The following is a 24,687-nucleotide window of genomic DNA, read 5'->3' as shown; positions in this document are numbered from 1 at the left end:
CTAGCAACCAGCATATGGAAGCTAGAATTTAAGGAGAAAGTACGCAGAGAGATGTCATTATCAAACAAACATAATAAAAACAACTTTTTATTTTTAAGTTTTCAAAACGAAAATATTTCTAAAGTACATACCATGATAAAAGACCAAAACTCAAAAATCAAAATGACTATCAAACGAAGCAATAAACTATACTTCAAATTGTCACATCTCAACGAATTATACAACATCTCTTTGCCTCATAAGAGAAGGAATGGAACTCGTTTCCTTCAATCCCATGACCCCAATCAAATACTCTCAATTGACCCTTCTTCATGCACTTTACATGTCTTCTGAAACGACACATGCCTGAGATTTGGAATCTATATTCGACACCTTTTGACCCCAACATTCCCCTACATCCCTAGCAATATGATCACATCATTTACTCCTTGCTTCTAAGAGTGAATATTATCTCACCATGACCAATACAGGTCCTTGCAACATGATTCGTCCTCATTCACATGTTTCTTGGAAAAACTTATCAAAGATCACCCAACACAAGATTGCTCTAAGCAAAAATTTCAAATTTCAAATTCCTATGATTGAGTTACAAGTATGGGAGAAACAACTTTAGATTCTTTTAAGCCTCTCCTAGTCATCATATCTTCATGCTTCTTATTTACTCAAGTACCACATCTATCCTCGTTCAATTAACCGATCAACCATTACCACCCATATGCAGATATTCTCAATTATAACTTGTGACAATGTGCACCTTACTCCAACAAGACCAATAAATTATTTACAAATGATCGAAGCCAACATTTCGATCCAGTTCTTGGATTTTTATTTTCCTGGAAAATATTGCAGTTATAAATTATAATAAGCCATGAAGGAAATATAGTACTCCAGACATGACATGACATGACCATAGAGTAATTTTGTTAATCTGCAAATTCAACTTCTGACCCTATAGTTCTTGAAATAGAACCCACTTCGTATATTAATCCAAACGCAAAGAAAAACTATGACTAGATGAATCTATAAGTTCAGAATGAAATTTATTGAGAATTTAAATGCACTTTTCTCAAAGGTAAGGAAAAATGTTGAATGTGAAGATAAATTTCGGTTCTTTCTTACATATATTTGTGGAGCAAACTTATTGCTTCCCTCAACGAATGAAATCTGCCCCTTTCAGGTAACATATTACCTAAAAAGATGGGGAAAAAAATACGATGAAAAAGTAGAGATTGGGTCATAATTAATATAGCAGGAGTTGAACCTTCCCAAGGACTACGATATGGTGCTTTAGCTAAAAATATAATGGAGCTAAACAATAGCTAAATGAAAAGTAAACCTGGAAGGCTAGCGCCCAAAAATGAAGTGGTTTCATGGTTGATCTTTCTTAAGCTGCCAACCTCTGATCCACAGCAAGACTTGGAAAAAATATCTGGCAAAGGACCGACTACGACTTAGCCGCTGGAGATAATCTCGTGAATGAGGTCACTGACTGCCTCGTCGTCAGATCTAACTACCAGCTTCATTGCAACCTCCCTAGAAGCATCGAGACCAAATGACAGACGTGCGAGTACTTTCACGTTGCCAATGAAAATACCCGATAGTAAACATGTGTGTGACCGCATATTGCTTGGGACAACATCTGTGCCCTGGGAAACAATGAAATGAAGTAAAGAGACAGGAAAAGAAATCACATCTGATAATGATTTCGTTGGTTTTATGTTTCATCACTCCTAAAAAAACATAAACTCAATAGTGAAATGAAATTAGTATTGATAAGCTTAATTTTCAAAAACAAAAAACTAACACACCATTTGATATCCATTTAATTTTTTGTTTTGTTAAATTAAGTTCATAGAATACAACTTCTACCAATAAGTTTCTTCATTTCGTTATCTATTTTCTACCAATGTAAAAACCAAGCTAAGTTTTGGAAGCTAAAAAAAGTAGTTTTTAAAAAGTAGATTTTATTTATGGAATATGACTAAGAATTCAAATGTTTATTTAAGAATGAAAACCATCCTAGAGAAATTGACAAAACAAGCTTAATTTCAAAATAAATAAATAAATAAATAAATAAAAAAAGAAAAGAACCAAAAATAAAATGACTATCAAATGGGGGTCTAAACAATAACCGAGGACTTAACTACCAAGAGGAAAAGAGATGAAACCAGAGGTAAGCCATGCACTTGAATAAGTTCAGCATTCATTTTAGCATTGACTCATAAAAAGTAGTCAAGATGGTAGATGTTAAAATGAACTAAAACAGTAATATTAATTGTCACCAGTTACCGATAATAGTCAGTTTTCAGGAAAACATGGTAAAAAGAAAAAACTTGAGCCGCTAATCAGAGTTCATTTTCAAGATGACCTCTTGTTTTTCCTCGGGTGATGACACATTAATTGTTGTATTGTTCTATTATTTAGAAGAGTTTCATAAAATGGAAATCTTTGTGCACGCGAAATAAATCTAGATGCGCATACCTCACATGGCTGCATGCCTAGAAGATCTATGACAGCACGCACAGCTTCAGCCAAGCTTCCCCTCGGGCCTAACCCATATTCATCTACTCGTTCACCATCTTCGCCCATGCTTTCCCATGCATTCCTGAAGTTCGGCACAGCTGCTTTCAACATGTAATCTGCTGCGACCACCTCAATGTCCTCGAGCTGGTACTCATCTTCAACGCCATCTTCCTCTGCCTCGCCAGTAGATGGATCAATCTTTTCTCAAAAAGGATTAAAAAAGTAGATGGATTAATATGGAAAGACCAAATAGTGAAAAAGGTAAAAGAATAAAAAGAGTAGATGGATTAGGATAAAATAATAATGAAACTATTTGAATGCTTAACTGTTTTCCTTTTTCTTGATCAGAAACAAAAAATTCATCAATCAACAAAATATACGAAGGTTCCCGTGGATCACAATTTTTACCCCAACTGGAGGCTATCGTGGAGTAACAAAATCTCTGGAGGAAGAGCTCCAAAGGAAATCAAACCAAACCAATAAATCCCACAGAAATTCATCATTTCCAGTTTCATTCTAGGATATATTTCATTTCTCTCACCCAAAATAAGCCAAAAGAATAGCTTTTACAACATTGCTCCATACAATAAAAGCTTATTTGAAAGCTTTATAATTTCTTTACATATTTATATTTGTGAGTGTCAAATCCCAANAAAAAAAAAAAAAAAAAAAAAAAAAAAAAACTTGGAAAATATTAAATCTTAGGTAGATTGGCTGTCATGGCTTGAACTCATTTCCTCTAAACCCTTTTTATTATTTACATTGGTCTTCCACTAGACTTACCCATGCTGGTTTATTTGAATGCTTAGTTATTAATGAGAAAATACATCTAAAATGATCACAATAAAATGAAGTTCTCTTCATACAAGTGCATTATGGATGAAAAGAAATTTTAATGGAAGAGTTAAACATTTAGGCGCACACAAACATATATATGTTATATTATGAAGAACGGAACTTTCATTGAAAATTAAAAAAGAAAAAAAGGGGGAAAAAAAAAAAAGCACAAATGAAGTCCTCCAAAGAAAGAGACTTGTGAAACCTCACAAACAATTTTAAAAAAAAGGACTTCATTTAGGCATATAATTATTGAAACCAGAAGAACGTGTAAATTTTATCTCCAAAAACAAAAATGTCCACTCTAACAGTATACGTTCATTCTTATTGTGAAATGCCATACTAGAACTCACAAATCACGTTGATAACAAATAACTAACATAGACTTGACAAGAAAATGATTGAAAATAGACTAGAGACCAAATTCTATCTTAATAAATTGAAATACTGCTGCACAATTTGAGAAATGTGGGAAAATTTCATACCTCTTTGACTATGAACTTCAACATATTTGAGAACTTCCCAACAGCAGCTACTCCATTTGGTTTCTCAAATGCTACAAAGGTTTGTCCAGGTGTATTGTAAGGAAGAGACCTAAGTGGCTTGGATACTACTTCCGCGAATTCCTCTGCTTCTGAGGCATCCACAATAACATTGACCTGCAGAGGCAGACAGTATTATATAAGCAATTCTCTAGGTAGTTCCACAAAAAGTTGCACTTGATTTAAGGCATTACATTTTCAAGTAGCTGCTCAGGAATTGTATTCGTGCAGTTATATTGAAAGACAACGTGTCCATCAAAAATATGCTTGACAACATTGACAGCATACTCTGTTTCTGCTTCTGTAAGCTCTATAGATGCCGATGACTGCAAGGACAACACAAACGTTCCCGGAATAAAAACGAAACAAACTAGCATATAAGAATTTGTATGGATCGGTTAATAAAGAGGACGAAGGAAGAACCTTGAAAAGCTTCCCAAAGCCAGCAAATTCTACAACGGAGCCAAGCATCCTCTCATAAGCATCAAAAGAAGAAGCAAGGGTAACTGGAGGAGCCCCAAGCCCATTTGATTTTTTACCACTGCCTTTCTTCTCAGCAAGTGGCTGGCATTTAATCTCCTTAGACACAGAATTGATATCAAAAGGTTCTTCAGAAGGCTCCTGTGACCATATGCAATGAGATGAGATAGTGACTGTGGTAAACTAAATTTAAGAACACCAGGTTAAAACACCTTACATAATTTTTCAAACTGGTCTCAAGATTGCCCAGTGGTAAGTCTAGAGACCCAAAAACAATTTCTTGCACGTCTTTCTCATTTTTAACCACTGAACCATCTGCTCCCAGTGTCTTAAGGTAAAGGGTTGCCCTATCACGAACCTGTAGCCAGCAATTGGTCCATAGTTACTATTCTTTTCAGGTAAAGAGAAAAAAGAACCTAAAAACTAAGTCCATATTCTTAGAGAAACAAAAATAATCAAAGAGTATTTCTAAAATCCAAACAAAAAGGAAGCAGAAAAACATTAGAAAAATCATAACAATGACGATAAATACGCAGCATCAACACTGATTGCAAAACTCGTAACAAGAAGATATGGCGATAATGACTGAACTTCTGCCTACATAACTAGATATCATCAAATCAAATATGGGGATCGACATGTGGATGTTAGTTGTAACCCTATACTCAACTCTACAATTTAAAGAAGGTCTTTCTGGTCTTAAATTACTGAAAACTTGTAGACCTTATTTATTACCATCCCTTATTGATTGCTCAAAAATGGCACGCATAGCAAACTTCTTGTTATTCAGACTGCAACCTTTTGGTTCTACCAATGAATAGGTCCAGGGAGCAATATAATTAGACTTGGAGAGGTTAATCAGGCTTTGTTCTAAGCCAGAAACTCGATCTTAGTTTTCATCAGTTGATTCTTACAACTTCTACAAGTATTTTTTTTCTGAAACATTTAACGACAGAATAATTGCATTCATCATATGACTACTTACATGCAAAAAAGTAGTATTAAAGCATAAAAAAATCGAACATGAATACGCTAGTCAAACTAAATCATTCAGAACAAGAAAAACTAAGGCCTGTTAAATAACAAACTCACCTCATCATCACTGTCAAAAAGGCATCGTCGCAGGAGAACATATATTCGGGGCTGAAACAGTTTCAGGAAATTTTCAATCAGTTTAGCGAAGTAAAAAGTTAACAGTGCACTTTCATTTTAATGGGAATGAGGACTAAAGTAACGCTACCTTCAATGAATCAACCATAACAGCAAACTTCGCCAAAGTGCTCACTGCACAGGCTCGAACAGTTGCATTCTCAAGATGTACCCTATTATATATATAACGTATATACTTGCTAGGATCTGAAGCTTTTGGACCTTCGATCCCCAAAAAGTGAAGTATCTAATAAAAGCAAAGTAAACTTATATACAACGTTAGAAGGAGAGGAAGATCTAACTTCTCAACCAATTATCAATATAATGTTGGAAGGTTAACCTGAGTGGAAAGATAAGTGAATTCACAGTCCTCTATGAACTCACACAAATGAAGCAAGCCATTTTCTTTTGCTTCAGGGATATCTCTAATAAGTATCACAATTGAATCAACTATCACCTTTTTGTACTCAAATCCGCCTTCTTCTCTAAGAATGTTGCACAAGAAGTTCATCCTAAAATAACAAAAGTACAAACAATACTGATTAATGCTTCATGTGAAAAATATTTACACCATACACAGTAAGTGTGCACCCAATCAACTATAATATTCAAACACTAAATTATGAATATTATTTACTCACAGAGATCTGTACTTCAATGGAAACTTCAAGCACAGGGACCTAATGGCATCCACAACTACAATTTTAAATTCATCAGCAATATCAGACATAAAATTTGTTATCTGCTTCATCAGCCGATCCACACTTGACTCGTTTCCGGTCTTTAAAAGTGTAGTTATTGCAAGAGTTGCAATGCTTCTGTTCTGATCTGAAATCAAACTCTCCATATCAATGTTACAGTTCGTGACAGCCATTGGATGTGACATTGCCACCTGTAGAGGTACAAGTTTCTTTGGATATTGATTTCAAGAAGATAATAACAAGAATGAAGTAGAAGTACAAGAAAAACCCACACAACTTGCCATGATTAAATAAATTAAATAAGGGAGACATAAAAACAAAAGAAATAGTTATTTTCCATATTTTCTTCCGTCAAGAAGAATATATAGACTAACCATCTATTTTGAGAGAAACAATCTAAATTTTATAGAGAAAAGAGCACATCTCAAATGTAAAAGACCTTGTTCAGAGTACGAATGGCAGCAAATCTCAATACTGGCTTGGGAGAGTTTAAAAAGAGCTGAAGTACAGTAATTGCTGGAGCAACTTCTCTGCTTGTCACACCATTTAGTTCTGCAATAGCTCTGGCAGCCTCAAGGATGACCATCTCTGATTTGTGTCGCAGACAACTGTCAAGAAAATCATATAAAGGCCGGTCCCCAGTTTGGCTATTAGCAGCTGACTCACTAGCAACCTGCAAAAGACTTATTTGTGCATCAACATTAAAGAGAAATGTGGTGCTTAGTATGACCCTGTTCCCAAACATACCTGACTAGCATAACGAACCAAAAGGCATTGGGCCAAAGGAGAGCGAGTAGTGCCCCGTGTCAAGCTACTAACCAACTTATTAACGGCTAGACGATCATTCTGACGAATCTGCAGTTTTGAATACAAGTTTCTATTATGTATTTTAAATTCTAAACTACCCTAGCCCAGAGATCAAAAGTAGTCATTATGCCCAGAAAAATATTAAATCACACTACGATGTGCAATCTCAATAAATTTCATGCTCATCTTACAACTATCAAGAAATTTTCTCAACACATCCTAGCCTGTTTCAATGTGGCATTGCTAGAGACAGAAATTCAGAACTGCAGCAAATAACATATAAATGAAAAACAGAGATATTCAGCAGTATGGAAGGATTTACTACTGATGTTTGGAAAAAGAAAATGATTTTTAAGCAGCAATTTTTACACAAACAAAATAAAGAAGAGTATTGAGAGCACTAAAAAGAACAGTTAACTCTCTATATCAAAGAAAATTGAGTAGTAATAGGGGAATAGTTGCAAATTAGAAGATAAGTTTGATTAAAACACTAGGCTGCTTAAGAGGCCAATAAGTAATGGTTGGCGGTAACTTTAATAACAGTGAGAAAACCTAAAGCTATCACGCTAATCATCACTCTGATATACAGTAGTAACTCATCAAAAATCTTTACTCAAGGAATCAATAGTGTTGGAAAAATGTGACTGATGAACCAAAATAAAATCTCCGTATTCTAAGCACATAATAAATTAAAAGATTAACTTTAGCATACCTGATGAAGCAAACCCAAAGCATGAAATTGTACGAGTGGTGCCCTTGACTGAACAGCTTCCTGGACCTCATTGCTCCATCGTTTCACAATCTCAGGATTGGTCTAAGTAAAGAGACAAAATAATGTTAATAAAATCAATATCAATATAAAAAAGTCTATCGTTAAACACAGCTAGATGGTACCTGGAGTAAATGAATCCCACTAACTAAGGCTGCACTAGCAACCACTGGGTTTTTGTCTACAATCGCTTGTTTCAAATACCGCTCAATTTGGGTGAGAAGGGTACCATCTGTTATTCTACAAAGTACACGTATAGCATTAGCACGGTACATATCATTCTTGCTGTTCATATCCTTCATCAGGGAGCTTGTCACGATGATAACCTTTAATTTGAAAATTCAAGAATGGTCAGTTTGTATTTCTGTATCTATAATTTACTATAAACTCGTGAAATTACATCAAACAAGTACTAACATCATCAGAAGAGGGAGAGAGCTCCTTTATCATTAAATAAACCATTCTCCTCAATTCTATATCTCTAGACTGGAAGAGCTTAGTCACACTAAAGAAAACTTCTGTAGCTTCAACCTATAAGAGTTCAGAGAATAAGAATATTATGAGAAACCAACCGCAAAATTCACACAGGAGAAAACATGCATGTATCTATATTCGGTTCATTTATAAAGTAGCAGCAAAATCTGGGAAGAAAAATAACTAAAATTTTGATGAGGAATTGAAGTAGAGGCAACTTAACCTTTGTAAAGGTTTCACCTTGGTTCAGAAGATACAAAAGCTTCGTTATGACCTGAATACCAAACATAAAAGCGATCAAAACCAAAAACTAAACTAGGAAAAAGTGAAAGATTGGTCTCTCGAATATCAACTATTTCCATGGACTAAAAAGCATATATACCTGAGAGCATTTCCTTGTGTCTAGCTGAGGATCATTGAATACCCTCGCTTCCTGAAGAACAGTACCTTTCTCAATCCCCAAAAATGGAGAATACTCCTCTGAGAAGCAAAAATAAAACCCAACCAGCGTCAGAGAACACGGAAAAACTAGTCTAGATCAACATACGCAGACCAATACGTCAATATAAAGGCAATTCCACCAAATTGTGACCAGGAGTTCCAAAGAATTTAACAATTCCATTCACGTCAATTAAACAAACGCATCCACATTTCAATCCAAACATCTAAACTATGACTAGATCAACATATAGACACCAGTATATCCTCTCCTAAACGCAACTAAAATAACAAAATCACTGAGATCTGCCAAAACTCGAGAATTGAGACACAAATTAGAGCTAAGAAAATCAGGAAACTAATCCGAAATTCAAAAAACAACCAGATCGAATTCCAAACGCAGAATGATACAAGAAAGTAATCGCAATGAAAAGAAAGTCGAGCGAATACCTTCGTCATCGTAGTCGTCATCCTTCTTGACGAGAGGCTGAGCCATGGCGGAAGAATCTGAAGAAGGTGTGAGAGATCGGAATGGAAGAGAGTTGCAGGCGATTCCCCTCCGTGGCTGGAGATTGAAATGAGGAAGCTATGGAAGTGAGATCCAAGTCGAATGTGAATAAAACGAAGAAGACGATGTAACGTAAGAGGGAGAAATCGGAAGAAGGAAATTGGCGGGTGCGTATAATATTTGTAAGGCAGATCCAATCACCCCTTTCGCCACTCCAATTAACACGTGTCTTTATTGAATTTTCCATTTTTGTAATTTTAATTTTTACCTTTCATTATTAAATTTTTTTTTTTTTTTAATTCAACTTTATTTGATAAATAAATTAAAATCTTAAATTTTCATAAATAAATTAATTTACACTTTCTCCAATTTATATGGCTCGACCTTGCCTCTATTCGAGGTCAAGGTCTCTCACATGCAACGTCGTATCTCATCTCATCATCTTTGTTGCTAACTAACATGACCATCGTATATTGATGTCATCCAAAATCCCTACATGTCATCGACCGTTGAAGCTTGCTCGGTCATGCCCATTGAGAATGGGCCTATGTGTCGTTCGTAACATCGGGACATCCCAAACATCCATCAATCCGAGTTCTATTGAGGCATTAGACCCTCTCGTGTACATGTCATATCATTTACGAAGCTGACATTAGGGGTGGTAAAGAATTGGCATCATGCCTTCCCTATAGTACATTTTAAAGCATTTCTAATTTTTGTGGAGTAGATGCGATTTTGGTAAGCTTTCATATCATATAAACGGACTTAACTCAAGAGCCTCATGCCGAAACTCATATCAAAACCCCCAACGTTTGAGGCTATGACCTAAATCCCTACTCAACTCTCTCTAAACTTGTCTTCGACACTTGTATCACCTCGTTCTCTCCAACCTTGCATATGTCTCAGCTTGGCTCTAATGCACACTCTTCTTGGTATATTGGATGATGCACTGTCCTCCTTGGTTGCATCATGGAACTTGTCACCACCTTGTCAGTCTATGTGTGGGATCACAAGACAATGTGCATGTTGATTGATGATCTGATTCAAAATCTAGTCAGACACCCTTGACCTTTTCAAATATTTATCCGAACAATTGAACATACTTATATCATTCACTCGTCAGAACAACATTTCAACCAAAAAATTCATTTTTACGTTCCAAATTTAGAGATGAGAACCATAATTTGATCTAGTAGCTTGAATGCTTCGATCATAACGAACGAGATAAGACAAATACTTCATGCACCAAAAATGTATTTTTATCATATCACTCATATATAGTAATACATTAATAAAAACACGAGAAACCGAACAAATGAAAGAAGTCCAACAAAAACTCATTCAAGAAAATGAATTATATATGCGTTTACACATAAACCTCTGTTACGAACTGCGAAGAAGAAACCAAAACTGATCCGCAACCTAAAATCTTCAAAAACAAACTGCGAGAGTTCATCGACTGGCCGGTCCATGCCCAGCACAACAACAACGACAATAATAACAACATTTCAAAGAAGAAGCTGAAAATTTAGGGTTTGTTGGGCTGTAAATTGGGCGACGACGCTTGGCTTGGCTTCTGACTATTGTCACTGCTCGTCGCTGATGGGTTTAGCCCATACTCGCTCGTCCCACCATAATCACTGCTAGTGTACTCCCGGCTTTCCAACGCTACCTTTCTGAACCTTTTCATGTCGGCGCTGTAAGAGCTTGCGTCGTAATCCGACGACGTACCGGAGCCGAAGTATGAGCTTTGCCCTGGCTTTACTCCGTCGTTCAAATCCTCCATCGATACGTCGCCTTCGAGTGCCCGCACAACTTGGCTCATTTTGGGACGGCGTTTAGCAGAATGGCGAATGCATGCAGCAGCACAAGCCACCATGCATGCCATTTCCTGAGCGTCGTAGTCCTTCTCCAATCTTGGATCTGCCAACGCCTCGTAGGCTCCTTCAGTCATTGCTTTCAAGCATAGAGGTCTCGCCTGTATGCAACCAAATTTTCTTAATTAATTAATTTTTTTTTAACAATAAAAAAAAAAAAAAAAAAAAAAAATCTGAATTTATTAAAATTTCATGTTAAATTTCCAAACCCAATCCACTAAGCTGTCCTCCATCAGCTCCCCCGATGCGTCCACGGGTCGTCTTCCAGTTATGATCTCCAAAAGCATTACTCCGTATGAAAATACGTCTGATTTCTCTGTTAGCTTCCCACTTGATGCATACTCGGGAGCCAAATAACTGCATCATTAACCCATTTAGATAAAATTATAACTCGAATTAAAAATATAAAAATATACAAATAAAGGTATCCGATATTCGAACGTACCCAAATGTGCCCATAACCCGAGTGGATACATGAGTGTAATTGTCCTGGTTGAGCTTAGCCAATCCAAAATCAGCCACCTTTTTTAAATAAATAAAAAAAAACATTATAATTTTTTTAATAACGAAAGGAATTTGATAATTGTATTTTAATTAGAATTATTTATTTTACCTTTGCTTCAAAACTCATGTCTATAAGAATATTTGCCGTCTTAATGTCTCTATGGATGATGCGAGGATGACCTGAAATCCATATCCAAACACTTTATTAAAATTATCTAATTATTATAATTTACGCGTAATAATAAATAAAAAATTTAAAATTAATAAAAATATCCTTAAACTTTACTCACAGTCTTCGTGGAGGTAGGACAGACCCTTAGCTGCACCGAGTGCGATCTTGACCCTCATCGACCACGGCATCGGTGGGCGCCCCTCCCCTATAAGTTTTCACATTTTCAAGATTCAGATTTACCGCTTTAAAATGATAATAAATGTAAGATCCTATTTGGGTTGGGACGAAAATGAAATAGACATATTTTAAAAATTAAATAAGATCATCGTGGGCTTGAACCATTACTACAATTTATACAGAATCGTACCGTGGAGGTGGAAATCGAGGTTGTTATTAGGAACAAATTCGTAGACCAACATCTTCCGATCATTGGTCATGCAATAACCGACGAGGGACACCAAATGACGGTGGTGGACGCGGCTGATAATCTCTACTTCCGCCGCGAATTCCCGATCACCTTGTCCGCTACCCGTTTTAAGGCTTTTTACGGCAATTTCCTTGCCGTTGGGCAGCACTCCTTTATGAACGTATCCGAATCCGCCTTGGCCCAACAAGTTCGCCGGAGAGAATCCGCCTGTGGCTGCCATCAGCTCGTCGAATGTGAACGTGTTTTTATTGAACCCCAGCGCCACCGACGGGTGTGGCGGTGGTAACGGTGGCCCATGTGGCCCTGAGAAGCTTGAGCTCATGTCGCTGCTTAATAATCCCGGTGGTGGCGGCGGCGGTGGCCATACTCCTCCTTGCCCTCCGCCGGTGGCTGGCGGTGGCCATGCTCCTCCTTGCCCTCCCCCGGTGGCTGGCGGTGGCCATGCTCCTCCTTGCCCTCCGCCGGTGGCTGGCGGTGGCCATGCTCCTCCTTGCCCACCGCCGGTGGCTGGCGGTGGCCATCCTCCTCCTTGCCCTCCGCCGGTGGCTGGCGGAATGTTCACGAAATGTTCGCCCGTACCGTTCCAGTTCTGATTCCTTCCGTTGTAATAGGGGTCCCCACCTACAAAATTATTTATTGAATTTTTGAGTTTTAAAAATTTATTTGAATTAAAACTAAATTACTATATTACCCTTTATCTTTTATAAATCCTTCAAAATTAGTTATTAATAAAAATGGATTAAAAGGTCGAATCTGACATAGAAAATAGGGATATTTTAAAATAAATTATAAAATTTAGGTAATAATATTTTATATATAATTTGGCGTGTTTTTTTTTAAGGAGGGTAAAAAGGTAATTTCAAGAGTGATTACCTTTCTGATTAGGTCGATCATCGTAGTATACGGCATTACTCTCTCGCTTCTTTTTCTTTCGGCTGCAAGCGAAGAATATCAGTGCCATGGCGAATAGCAAAAAACCTGCCGCCACCGCCACTCCTACGATAATCGGAACCACCTCAGGCGTAGAGTCGCCGGATGAGGAGTCTGAGGATCGGGAATGAGGCGAGGAGGAGATCGATTTCGGCGGAGAAGTATGCCTGGAGGATCCAGGAGGTGGAGGAGAAGGCGGAGGAGGTGGCGGCGGTGGAGGAGGAGGAGGAGGAGATGTAGGAGATGGAGGAGATGAAGACTTTGAGTCATTCGGCGGCGGCGGTGATGCACTCGGTGGAGGTGGAGATGAACCAGTCGGAGGAGGCGGAGAAACATCCGGCGGCGGTGGCGGAGAGGACTCGGGCGTAGGTGGAGAAGAATCAGACGGAGGCGGAGGAGAGGAACCAGAATCCGAATCCGATTCGGAAGAAGGAGACGGAGAATCCGATGAATCAGACATTAGAAGAGTTTCCGGCAAAAACTAATTTGTTCAAAAGTGCCGGGGAAACCCTCGGCGCTCCTCCAAAACGACGCAGAAGAACGAAAGAGAAGAAGAAAATGGCAGAGAAGAGAATCAAGAGAGGGAAGAGGAAATTAGGGCAAAGTGACGATTGAAGAAAAGTAAATTAGGGATTTCTAATCGGATAAGAGAAACGGAGGAACCGAATTCTTTCTGTGATTGCTTAATCGGGAGCTCGTTGGGAAGAAGATGAGTGTGTCTGTTTCCATGGAGTTGAAATTACAGCCAAGCTTTTCTGAGCTTTCCTCTGCGATTTTTCAGGTACAGCTTCCCTCTGTTCCGCTATCTTCATGCTGCACCTGTAAATTGCCCACAGCTTCAACAATGGCCGATATGGGCCGCATGATTTTGCATCCTATAATTAGATTTATTTATTTATTATTATTTTTTAACTTATTGTAATGTTAAATTAATACATATAACATTAATAAATATTTTGCTCCCAGTCTTTCCATAGGTTGGATTGGGTTGAGAATTTTTTTTAAAATTGGCCTGAAATGGGTTAGTGACCTGAATAACTAGAATAGAGTTCACACTTTAATCCTCTATTTTCGAGTTGGGCTGGGTTGTCGAGTTATACTTATCTACTATACATGTTACATTAATAACTAAAATCTCATAAACGTCAAATATTCTTAATCTTCGTAATAATTTTAAAAATAGTGTACGGTTGTGAGTTGAATTATAACTTTATTTTTAGGTTGGTGGAGTTTTATTGGCATGCATAGCTGACATTGCACGAAAACTTTATTCTCATACTTGACCAAGGTGAGGCTTGACTACAAGCCGAGTTGCAGATGACCCAGCTCTGTCATACCTGGAACCACCCACTTTCAACAGACCATTACGCTAGTGCAAAGGTAAAAATTCGATAAAATTTTTAGAAACTTGACCAAAAAAATCTCAATCTGTGAATTAACTCGAATTTTCGGTTTTTAAAACTTCAACCCAGTGCAAGCTGGAAAAAAAAAATCTAACCCAACCCAACTATTATGATTTGAATTTGATAGTCAGATTGGTTGAATTCACCTGTCATATGAACATTTCCTATCTAAACGACCATGAAAACAACGATTTAGTTTTCAAATTTGGGTTTGTAAGAGATCTAATTTAGATTTTAGTCTTTATAGTGAAAAAAATAGTAAATATATATAAAAAGCATGTTGAGAATTAGATTCAAGTGTTGTTTGTATTCGAACATTATGGATCGTGAGTTGTTCATCTAAATTAATTTTATCGTAAAATATTGGATTCTTATCTCTCGATTCAGATATGGACTAAATTGTAGGGACCAACACGAATTAGGTTAAGAGTGTTAAAATTTTTTTGAGAATTCGAAAGATCTAAACAACTCAACCCAACCAGTACGATTTGGATTGGATTAGGTTCAAATTAAATAAAAAAATTTATAGGCTAGATTGGTTCATAAGCTATCGTGACATAATTGGGTTGACCCAACCAACTCAATTTTATTGTTGATTTAAATAAATATATTTTTACTTACACGTATGCTTACATTATTTTGATTTCATTTCATAATTTTTTTTTTTCTATTGAAAATTATTATTTGGAAGAAAAATTTTCAAAATATATATTTAAACTGAATGGTAAACCTCAATTAAATGTTTGGAAATAAATAAATAAATAAACGTATTAAAAACTAACATTTTACTTAGATTAAAAAAAATTGAATAAACGACCTAAACATCCCGAACTAATCCAACCCAAAAAAGTTTGAGTTGGGATGGGTTCATTATTTAAGTTAAAAAATTGACATTTCGAACAATTTGGTTAGGTCTATAAATGTCCAACCTAACCCAACTCAACCCATGCACACCCGAAGGTTATGTTGGAAGTTTTTTTGGACCAATCCAAATGTCCCATTAGAGTTTAAATTACAACCCGACCTAACTCTCTATTTTTAAGTTGGGTTCTTATTGAGTATTTTTTTAATTATTTAAAAAATTCGTAATTATTCATAATATATGTGATATTAGTAACTAAAATTTTATAAAATTTAAATATCAAACATTCATGAGCCACAATACATCAATAACATCGATTACAAACACAAAATTTTCTTAATTTCATAACATAGCATGATTGAACTGAGTTGGGTTTGGTTGTGAATCTTATTTTTGAGTTGTTCAAATTTATCGAGTTAACCTAAGAAAAAAAGCTTCAACTAGGGTAAGGAACCGAACTGAATTTTCAGTTTTTCAAAAGTTCAACACAACCCAACTCAAATCGAAAAAAAAAAAAAAATCTAACCCCAGTTAACTTTTATAATTTAGATTATAGTTTAGATAGATTAATCAAATAAACGGGTCATCGGTCAACATTTTTAAGACTTATATGCCTAATACTAGTGGTAGACATTCCAACATGAATGAGATTCTTTTGTTTCATACAAGAATGTGGACATTGAGTGATCATGCATGGTCTCTCTATGAGTCAAAGATTTGAAATTTATAAGGCATATTCCCATATCGATTTGAAATTTATAAGGCATATCCCCAAAGATATGCATCCAAAAGTGAATTTGAATTCGCCACAACCTTATTATCACGTAATAAACCGACTAGGATATAGCCTTCACGACCTACAAAACTTTATCAATCCAACTCAATCAGTATAGCACACCGTCCAGTGTCCATCCCTCTTCGGGACTTAACCTCTTCATTAGCACACCGCTTGTGTCCACTCCCTTCGAGACTCAACATTCTCACTGGTATACCATTTGGTGTCTGGTTCTTATACCATTTGTAATAGCCCAAACCCACTGATAGGTATTTTTTGGTTTTTGTGAGCTTCCCTTCAAAGCTTTTAAAACATGTATATTAGGGGGAGGTTTCTGCACTCTTATAAAGAATGTTTCGTTCTTTTCTCCAACCGACGTGGAATCTCACAATTAAGTCTAAGAAATGTCTCAGACCGACCCATCTCACTTATAAGTGAATATTTGAACCACAACCCAAATCTCATAAGCTTAAAAAGAAAATACCCACATAGATTACAACACAAATTAAACACACAAAACCCGAAATAGTATTAATATATCATATAACAAACAAGAAGAGATCAAAGATCGAGAGAAACCCATATCAATTCGAGAGCACAATAGATGTATAATAATATACACAAACTAAACATGAAGCCCCTTGACACAAGTCATGGTGGACAGGATGATATGATGATCATGGGGCTGAGGGCTTGGTTTTGTGGCCAGGATGGTCATGAGTGGCGCCATGAGAGTGATATATGATAGCATTTGGATGGGTATCAAAGTTGTTCATGAAGTGCTCGCTTTGGGCGTCGCTGCTCACCAATGAATCATCATCAAACAACAGCTCTTTCAGCATCTCTGGAATTGCTTCATCTTTCATTACCTTTTTCCAGTACTCCCCTTTCTCCTTCCTTGCATGGCTTACACTTGCTAGCTGTGATGCCCAAAATCAGTACCCAAAAAAAATGCATCAACTTGATACGAGCGTTCGTGGATGGAATTTGGTCGGGTTGGAATGTCTTTTTAGATTCAACTCAATTGTTCAAGCTGGATTTAGTCGGGTCGAGTTGGGTCAGGTTGTGACGTTATTTAGACTCAACCTAATTGTTTAAGTGGTAAACTTTTTCAACCCAAGTAACGTTTATTAAATAGAACTAATTGTTTAGTTCGGATTGTTCCGAGTTATTTATTTAAAATTTTGTTTTTAATAAAACTAAAATCTCATCGAACATCTATTTATTTATTTTCAAATATTTAACTAAAAGGTTAACTTAAAAATAAAAATTATTTTTAAGAGTACCCGAAGAATAAATAATTAAAAATAATTATGAAATTAAATAAATATATATATTCTAGGGATTTTGGGAATCGTACCTTGGGATGGGTGCCTCGGGATTTCTTAAAAATTTATTGCAAAGTCTTATTTCTTTGGTTAATAAGATAAAAAGTTTTCTCGATGGGTGGAGATTCATAACCGACGTATATAAATTCTTGTACGTCAACTAACGTCAAAAGTGTTAGTTTCATAAAATGGCATGTTTAATGTTTTTTTTTTACCCGGAAAACTAATTGTTGCAAGTGAAACAAAGAGGGCGTACTTTAGAAGAAGCGATCTATAACCGAGCCATATTATTAGGAATAACAAAACCATCTCTAAAACACTCGGTTTTTTCATACCCAAAATAAATTTTCAAGAAACAACTCGAGTTTTAGCAAAAGCAGCTCTTGTAGTTGAAAAATTTGAAAGACAACGTTGTTCTAAAAGAAATGATACTCGTTGGTACCAGATTCAAAGGATTAACGTACCGTTCAATGTAATAACATTATCGATACGTTTTACCTCTCGTAGCTCAAAAAAAGACGTTTGAGAATAAAATGTCCAAAAATCACTTTTATCGTGTCTAAAAAACTACGAACGATTTGAAAAACGTGATATCGAAGAGTTATGAATATGAAAAATTTACCAGAAGAAGAGAAAGGAGGAAGAAAGCAGCAGAAAGCTTCATGTGATCTGTCAGTCGCAACAGGACACAGATGTTGAATTCAATGTCTTTAACCTGGTTGGTTTTCCAATTTATAGATAAATTTGGGTCAAAACAGTAAATATTTAATTTCTAGGGGCTTGGATGAAAAAAAAAAAAAAACCCTTAATTTTTTTTTTTTTAAAATAAAAATTAATCCTTTAATGCCTAGTGGGTTGGTGTGGCTCTTTAGATGCATTTTCTCATGTCAATGGAAAAATAAAGCATTATTGTTCTCCCTTTAGGTTACCAAAAGAAATGTTTGACTCGTGAATTAGATTCGTTCGGTTTAAAAGTCAAACAAAAGTCGAGCTTATAACTCGATTTCAAAACACTGTTTGATTTACGATCGTACACCGATCATAATCTCTTAAATAAAACATTCATCGAGGCCCCACCGCGAGCAGATATTGTCCTCTTTGAGTTTTTCTCAAAGTTTCGAAAACGCGTCTACTAGGAAGAGGTTTCTACACCCTTACAAGAAATGCTTCGTTCCCTTCTCTAACCGATGTGGGATCTCATAATTCATCCCCGGCACACAGCCCAGTGTCTGGCTCTGATAGACTCTGATATCATTTGTAATAGCCCAAGCCCACCACCAGCAAATATTGTCATTTTAGGGTTTTTCTCTCAATGACTTCCCCTCAAGGTGAACGTGTCTACTGGAGAGAGAGGTTTCCACACCTTCATAAGTAATGTTTCGTTCTCTTCTCTAACCGACGTGAGATCTCAAACAAACTTGATTGTGAGCCAAGGGTCGAGTGTGAATGTGATAGAAGCTTTTAGAATAAAGTCTACCTTTTTCTAGTTTTAACGACACGTACAAAGATATATCAGTGTAAATTCGAACTTCTGACTTCTGGGTTGAGCGTATAATGTTTTAACGAATCGAATTATGTTTAAGTCGACCCATCTTATCCCCGATCTATAGCATAGATTGTAATTGTATTTATTGTTAACTCGGGAAAGAGAAAATGTTTTGTTTAATGTGACAAAGATGGAAAGGTGATTTTGGTGGTGCTGTGCGTTTGTGCATTGAACTGTAATCCACTGATGTGAAGATAGGATCGATATCAAAAGCAAAAAAGGATCCAAAACAGCTATCAATTTTTCTTTAACAATCCTTCAAAAGCAAACTCCAACTCAAAATGGGAACCCACTAGCTTAACCTCGGTTATTTAGATTTTCGTAACCGTCCAAGTTCACCGCTACCAGATATTATCCGCTCTGACCCGTTACGTAGCACTGTCTGGCTTTAAAATTTTAAAACGTGTCCGCTAGGGAGAGATTTTCATACCCTTTTAAACTTCGGTTCTCCTTTGACAGTGATCAATGACCAATTGTGCAAGGCTCTGTAAATGAGTATCTTTATTTATTGGCACCTCGTTAGCAATATCTTAATTGGGTATCAAAACTAGAGATATTTACAGGTGGGAGAGACAAAAAAGTCTTTTCTGTCTCCATCCCTGTCTCCTCCTTCATTGTTCGTTCACACGAAATTCTCCATTTACTTTTGCAGGGATCGAGTTTAATATAGTTTCTATTTAAAAAATGTAAAACGTTTTAATAAATTCAATAATGTTTTATAAAAATAACGTTTAAAAAAATTTATAAAAATTAAAATTTTAATATTACAAATGATTATATATATATATAGTGGGGGTGGAAACGAGGATGGAGACAGAGAATATAATCTCGTCTTCTATCCTATTTAGATTACGGGGAGGAATCAAAGATCTATGGTTAGGATTTGATGGGAAAAAAATTATGCTTAGAATATATTTTATGAAATTAATATAATTTTAATAGATTAATTAATAAAAAAACAAATAAATATCAAAATACTAAAAAAAAATCAAATAATTAATAATGAACTAATTGAATAATTAGTTATAATTATAAACAAATGGATATAGTATTGATTTAACTAATTAATTTTTTTTAATAAATATTGTAATTACATTAATTCAAGATTAAATTAGTTTAGTCCTCTAATTTTAATAGATTACGAGAATATACATGAGGGACAATATCGTCATTTGTGTAAGACTTTTATGGGTGGAACGGAAACAAAAAATTAAAGTGGACAATATTATATTATCGTGAAAAATATGTGAACGTTCGTAATAATTATAAATCAAAATTAACTATTTAAAATTTTACAATTTCAATAAAGATAGAAATTTTAAGCTTTAACTTTTGAAATAAATTACTGTTCAGTTAAAATTGATTTTTATTTTGACTTTATCGTTGTTACGAGCACTTCAAAACTATATATTTTTTTAAGTATTTTAAAATTTAGCGGTGATTTCAATAAAAAAATCATTGATAAATTTGACTTTTGATTCCATCTGGTGATAGTTACGAACGCTTCAAAAGTCATGTTAGAAAACCGACATTATCCCGACTCGAACAAAAAAAAAAGGCCCTCTAAAGGTACAAATGTACTTGATTAATGCATTTTAAACAATGGAATTAATTAAACACTACTTTTAATACGTAGAAAAACAATGGGGAAAAAGGCAAACAACCTTTAAAATAATTAAAGTTTATGCAAAGATGCTTTACATTTTCTTTGTTTTATTATTTAATTGCTAGTTGGGTTNAAAAAAAAAAAAAAAAAAAAAAAAGACGAGCAAGTCAAGATCGAGCAAGTCAAGATCGAGCAAGTCAAGATCGAGTTGTATGCAATTATCTTGTAAAATAGTAATATTTTTCATTAATGGATTGATAAAAAGATCGAATCATTTGTAACCGTTATAAAGTGAGTCGTATCAACAGTGTTAATCTTATTCCTATGCTATAGACCCTTTGAGATCCCACATCAGTTAGAGAGGGGAACGAAACATTCCTCGTAATGGTGTGGAAACCTCTACCTAGTTTACGCGTTTGAAACCCTGAGGTTGACAACGACATGTAACGAGCCAAAGCGGACAATATCTGTTAGCGGTGGGCTTGGGTTTGTTATATTATATGTGTCAAGCTGAGCGTAAACTCAGTTAAAGATATTATAGCATCAATTCTCCGCTTTGTTTCGTTCCTCTATCAAACCAATGTGGTTTGTCAGCGTTCTCACAGGCACACCACATGGTGTCTAGCTCTGATACCATTTGTAACAACCAAAGTCAACCGCTTGCACATATTGTCCACTTTGATCCATTATATATTATCGTCAGTCTCACAGTTTTAAAACACGTCTACTAGGGAGAGGTTTCCACACCCTTATGAAGAATGCTTCGTTCCCCTCGATCTCACATACTAAAAAACGTCGGAGCATCGTGTGTGTGTATATATATATATATAATAAATTTAGTCAAAGTCAAAATTTTAGACCAAAGGGAGGGTGGAGGTTGCAAACCCACCAACAATGGTTAATGAAAATGAGTTGTTAAAAGCTATGTATTATTAAAATGGTTAATCAAAATGCTTAGTTACCTAAGTCTTCCATTAAACTAATTAATTACACGTCAACAAATGTTTTGCACGTGGAGCTACTCCAAGACTTAATGCATGTACGTTCGCATTAATAATAATAAAACATTTACGATACTCATTGATAGCCGATATTGTCCTCTTTGGGTTTCATTCTCGGGTTTCCCCTAAAAGTTTTTAAAACATTTGTTAGAAAGAGGTTTTCACACCCTTATAAGAAATGTTTCGTTCCCCTCTTCGGCTGATGTGGGTTCTCACAATCCACCCCTTTCGGGCTCAGCATCCTCGCTTGGCACTCGTCCCCTCTCCAAACGATGTGGGATCTCACACTATCATTTTACGAGATTCAATTCACTCGTGTCTGTATAAGGGAACATTCTTCTTTGTGTTACTTATATGTATATGATATATACTTGTATTGAAATGCAAGGGTACGACAAACGATACATCATCCAACACATCAAGAAAAATGTACATTAAAGCTAAGCTGATGCATAAATACGGTTAGAGAGAACGAGGTGACACGTGTGTTGAGGGCAAGCTCGAAGAGGGTCGGGTAGACCCAGAATCTCAAAAGTCAAAGTTCCGATACAAATTTCAACATACGATCCTAAAGCGACATCCGTTCTAGATAAGCTATGTAATCTTCATCCTTTTAAAATATATAAAGATTATTCCCAATTCCACCGCATAAAATTTAGGGCAAACAGAGCCGACAGAGGAAAATGGGTCTGTTCTTGCTCCTTCCAATGGAGTCAAAAAGGTACACAACATTGTCCATATCTGAACCATTCTCTTTATTTTACAACAAATTCAACGTACAAACAAAGCAAGATCGAAAGTGGGTTCTTGTTCTTGGGAATCATGAATAAACTACCTTTACTTTTCCATGCATTGCGATGAACCAAGGCCAATTTCAATGCCCTTAGTGCAGCTTCTGATACACATTAAGCTGTGTTGTTTGACTTAGATTGATGAATTTTTATATGGGTTGGTTCCAAATCGTCGAACTGGTGGACTCTGTCTTTGTGTTTGTGGCTGGTAATCTGCTTTTTTCCCCTTATTCTTTGAATTCTTTTTGATAATGGATATCACTTTTGAAATAGTGGCCGGCAATCTAGTGATGAATCAAAAGGGGGGACATATTATGTTTACGTGATTATGATGAATTTGGGGGATGCCATTTTGATCGGAATAGATATCTAAAGTCAACCATGGAGAAATTTAATATCATAATGCATAATCCATAGAACTTGCATTTTAATCGTGTGATTCTTGATGATATTATCACCATAGTTCTATCCCAACTCTCCTTGCTTTCAGATCATCACCATAGATATGGCTTTGCATCTTCAAGTTGCTTGTTGTTCTTGTATCCTTATTGGGTTACTCATTATAATGGTAAGTCTTGTGGATTTTCAATCCTTACTACAATTTGGAAATGGGTTCTGTTTGTTTCTGTTCTTTGAAACTTCTTATAGTGCAAATCAAGAACTTGAAACAAGAACAGATTGAACTTTGACAAAGCTTTAGGACTTGTTCTTTACTTCTCAATTCTATTGCAGGTTGCAGAACAAGGTGCTGCTAGGAAATTAAAAGATGGGTATGAACAAGACAATGAACAGTTTGTGAATCTGAAAATTAATGATCAAACAGACACTCATTTGGAGAATTTGGATCCTTTATTATATGTTTTCTTCTCCTTAAGTGATATCGAAGTTGGAAAAGAGTTGCCTATTTACTTCCCTTACTCAAAGCCATATGAAACCCCAAAACTATTGCCTAAAGAAGAAGCTGATTCCATTCCTTTCTCTACATCACAACTTGAATATCTTCTAAATCTCTTCTCTTTTCCAAAGGGCTCACCCCAAGCCAAAGCTGTTGAGCATACTCTTAAACAGTGTGAGCTTGAATCCATCAAAGGAGAGACCAAATTCTGTGCCAATTCTTTAGAATCATTGCTTGATTTTGCTACACAAATGTTGGGAGGTGATACCCATTTGAAAGTTTTGACAACCACTCGTCTCTCCAACTCTACTATCCTTCTTCAAAACTATACGATTTTGGAGGAACCCAGAGAAACTTTGGCTCCTAAACTGGTGGCTTGTCATAGCATGCCTTACCCTTATGCTGTTTTTTACTGTCATTGTCAGGAGAGTAAGAACAGGTTGTTTGAGATTTTACTGGGGGGTGAAAATGGAGATAGAGTTAAAGCTAGTGCCATTTGCCATATGGATACCTCTCAGTGGGACAAAGATCATGCCTCTTTTAAGGTTCTGAAAACAAAACCAGGAGCTTCTCATGTTTGCCACTTTGTTTCTACTGATAGTCTGGTTTGGTTAGCTGCCTAAACCTATAGATAGTTTACTGGATGTTTGTAAGTGCTATTGTGTTGTACTTGAAGACTGCTCTATGAATTGTTTTGGTGTGCTGGTGTATTGACAATATTTACATCTCTTAGGTAAGAACATGGATAGGTTGCTATAGGTTGCTATTAAGTATAGTTTCTATGATACTACGTATATTCTTTTACCAACTGTTCATGTTTTGTATTGATAATGAATCGATCGTTTGAATAGTGAGTGATGGCATTCCATAGTAGCTTGATTGTGATTAAATGGGGTGACGTAAAAGTAAATGTCCAAAAATAGATTCAGTGTGATTGTGAGATTCCACGTTGATTGGGAAAGGGAATGAGTGCCAATGAGGATGGTAGGCTTTTAATCTTTACCCCATAGAAAATTAAAATATGAGAAATTGAAATAAGTAACTTACTTCCAAGCATTTTATTTTAGTAAGAAGATGTTTCAGGTAAAAACAAGATTAAAAAAATCACTCCAAATTTCAAACCATTCTCTTAATAATCATCTGAAGTTCCTAATAAAACAATTCCAGCTTGATCCTAATAAAACAATTCCAGCTTGATCCTAATAAAACAATTCCAGCTTGAACCTAACATTCTCTTGCAACGTGATCTCAACATGAATCCAACATTATTTTACAACATGATCATGTTATCGATTTATTTTGAAGTGCTTCCAAGAGTGAATGTTATTTTCGACATTTTCAA

General features: G+C 35.9%; 4 protein-coding genes across 6 annotated transcripts; 1 reads left to right on the top strand and 3 right to left on the bottom strand.

The window, feature by feature from the left end:
* Nucleotides 1-1,018: 1,018 nt before the first annotated feature.
* Nucleotides 1,019-9,394, bottom strand: LOC111796168 (coatomer subunit gamma-like). Of its 2 annotated transcripts, XR_002815300.1 has the most exons (19): nucleotides 9,171-9,394; nucleotides 8,665-8,762; nucleotides 8,506-8,556; nucleotides 8,226-8,339; nucleotides 7,934-8,134; nucleotides 7,752-7,853; nucleotides 6,980-7,087; nucleotides 6,672-6,905; nucleotides 6,173-6,423; nucleotides 5,872-6,043; nucleotides 5,623-5,778; nucleotides 5,475-5,525; nucleotides 4,600-4,740; nucleotides 4,326-4,523; nucleotides 4,097-4,228; nucleotides 3,846-4,019; nucleotides 2,482-2,721; nucleotides 1,337-1,646; nucleotides 1,019-1,189 (listed from the first exon to the last, which is right to left on the bottom strand). XR_002815300.1 is itself a non-coding variant. In XM_023678891.1 (18 exons), exons 1-18 carry the CDS (start codon nucleotides 9,214-9,216, stop codon nucleotides 1,452-1,454), a joined length of 2,664 nt encoding a protein of 887 aa, XP_023534659.1. In that variant the 5' UTR covers nucleotides 9,217-9,394; the 3' UTR covers nucleotides 1,019-1,451. The 2 variants fall into 2 exon arrangements, 1 of the variants encoding a protein (XP_023534659.1); XM_023678891.1 differs by having other exon boundaries at nucleotides 1,019-1,646.
* Nucleotides 9,395-10,618: 1,224 nt separating this feature from the next.
* On the bottom strand, nucleotides 10,619-14,011 carry LOC111796170 (proline-rich receptor-like protein kinase PERK5). Its single transcript, XM_023678892.1, has 8 exons — nucleotides 13,082-14,011; nucleotides 12,748-12,829; nucleotides 12,149-12,594; nucleotides 11,900-11,986; nucleotides 11,719-11,789; nucleotides 11,551-11,627; nucleotides 11,315-11,462; nucleotides 10,619-11,206 (listed from the first exon to the last, which is right to left on the bottom strand). Exons 1-8 carry the CDS (start codon nucleotides 13,596-13,598, stop codon nucleotides 10,757-10,759), a joined length of 1,878 nt encoding a protein of 625 aa, XP_023534660.1. The 5' UTR covers nucleotides 13,599-14,011; the 3' UTR covers nucleotides 10,619-10,756.
* Nucleotides 14,012-16,683: 2,672 nt separating this feature from the next.
* Nucleotides 16,684-18,206, bottom strand: LOC111796174 (organ-specific protein P4-like). Its single transcript, XM_023678899.1, has 2 exons — nucleotides 18,129-18,206; nucleotides 16,684-17,098 (listed from the first exon to the last, which is right to left on the bottom strand). The coding sequence occupies exons 1-2, from the start codon at nucleotides 18,168-18,170 to the stop codon at nucleotides 16,856-16,858; spliced, it is 285 nt and encodes a 94-aa protein (XP_023534667.1). The 5' UTR covers nucleotides 18,171-18,206; the 3' UTR covers nucleotides 16,684-16,855.
* Nucleotides 18,207-22,323: 4,117 nt separating this feature from the next.
* Nucleotides 22,324-24,153, top strand: LOC111796171 (BURP domain-containing protein BNM2A-like). 2 transcript variants are annotated; one of them, XM_023678893.1, is made up of 3 exons: nucleotides 22,324-22,380; nucleotides 22,941-23,018; nucleotides 23,183-24,153. In XM_023678893.1, exons 2-3 carry the CDS (start codon nucleotides 22,956-22,958, stop codon nucleotides 23,966-23,968), a joined length of 849 nt encoding a protein of 282 aa, XP_023534661.1. In that variant the 5' UTR covers nucleotides 22,324-22,380; nucleotides 22,941-22,955; the 3' UTR covers nucleotides 23,969-24,153. The 2 variants fall into 2 exon arrangements, with proteins under 2 accessions (XP_023534661.1, XP_023534662.1); XM_023678894.1 differs by lacking the exon at nucleotides 22,324-22,380 and adding an exon at nucleotides 22,418-22,658.
* The last annotated feature ends 534 nt before the right edge of the window (nucleotides 24,154-24,687 follow it).

The sequence above is a fragment of the Cucurbita pepo genome, chromosome LG05 (genome assembly GCF_002806865.2).
Source record: "Cucurbita pepo subsp. pepo cultivar mu-cu-16 chromosome LG05, ASM280686v2, whole genome shotgun sequence".
In the NCBI taxonomy this organism is placed as follows: domain Eukaryota; kingdom Viridiplantae; phylum Streptophyta; class Magnoliopsida; order Cucurbitales; family Cucurbitaceae; genus Cucurbita; species Cucurbita pepo.
The sequence above is the reverse complement of the archived record's forward strand: the minus strand, read 5'-3'. Positions and strand labels throughout refer to the sequence as shown.

Coding starts and splice junctions, on each gene's coding strand:
- LOC111796171 (XM_023678893.1), top strand. CDS start 22,956: ATGGCTTTGCATCTTCAAGTTGCTTGTTGTTCTTGTATCCTTATTGGG. Junction 23,019..23,182: donor TTGGGTTACTCATTATAATG/GTAAGTCTTGTG, acceptor ATTCTATTGCAG/GTTGCAGAACAAGGTGCTGC.
- LOC111796170 (XM_023678892.1), bottom strand. CDS start 13,598: ATGTCTGATTCATCGGATTCTCCGTCTCCTTCTTCCGAATCGGATTCG. Junction 11,790..11,899: donor GTCCTACCTCCACGAAGACT/GTGAGTAAAGTT, acceptor TATGGATTTCAG/GTCATCCTCGCATCATCCAT. Junction 11,463..11,550: donor CGGGTTATGGGCACATTTGG/GTACGTTCGAAT, acceptor TTAATGATGCAG/TTATTTGGCTCCCGAGTATG.
- LOC111796174 (XM_023678899.1), bottom strand. CDS start 18,170: ATGAAGCTTTCTGCTGCTTTCTTCCTCCTTTCTCTTCTTCTG. Junction 17,099..18,128: donor TCCTCCTTTCTCTTCTTCTG/GTAAATTTTTCA, acceptor TGGGCATCACAG/CTAGCAAGTGTAAGCCATGC.
- LOC111796168 (XM_023678891.1), bottom strand. CDS start 9,216: ATGGCTCAGCCTCTCGTCAAGAAGGATGACGACTACGATGACGAAG. Junction 8,135..8,225: donor TCTCTCCCTCTTCTGATGAT/GTTAGTACTTGT, acceptor TTCAAATTAAAG/GTTATCATCGTGACAAGCTC. Junction 7,854..7,933: donor GTGGGATTCATTTACTCCAG/GTACCATCTAGC, acceptor CTCTTTACTTAG/ACCAATCCTGAGATTGTGAA.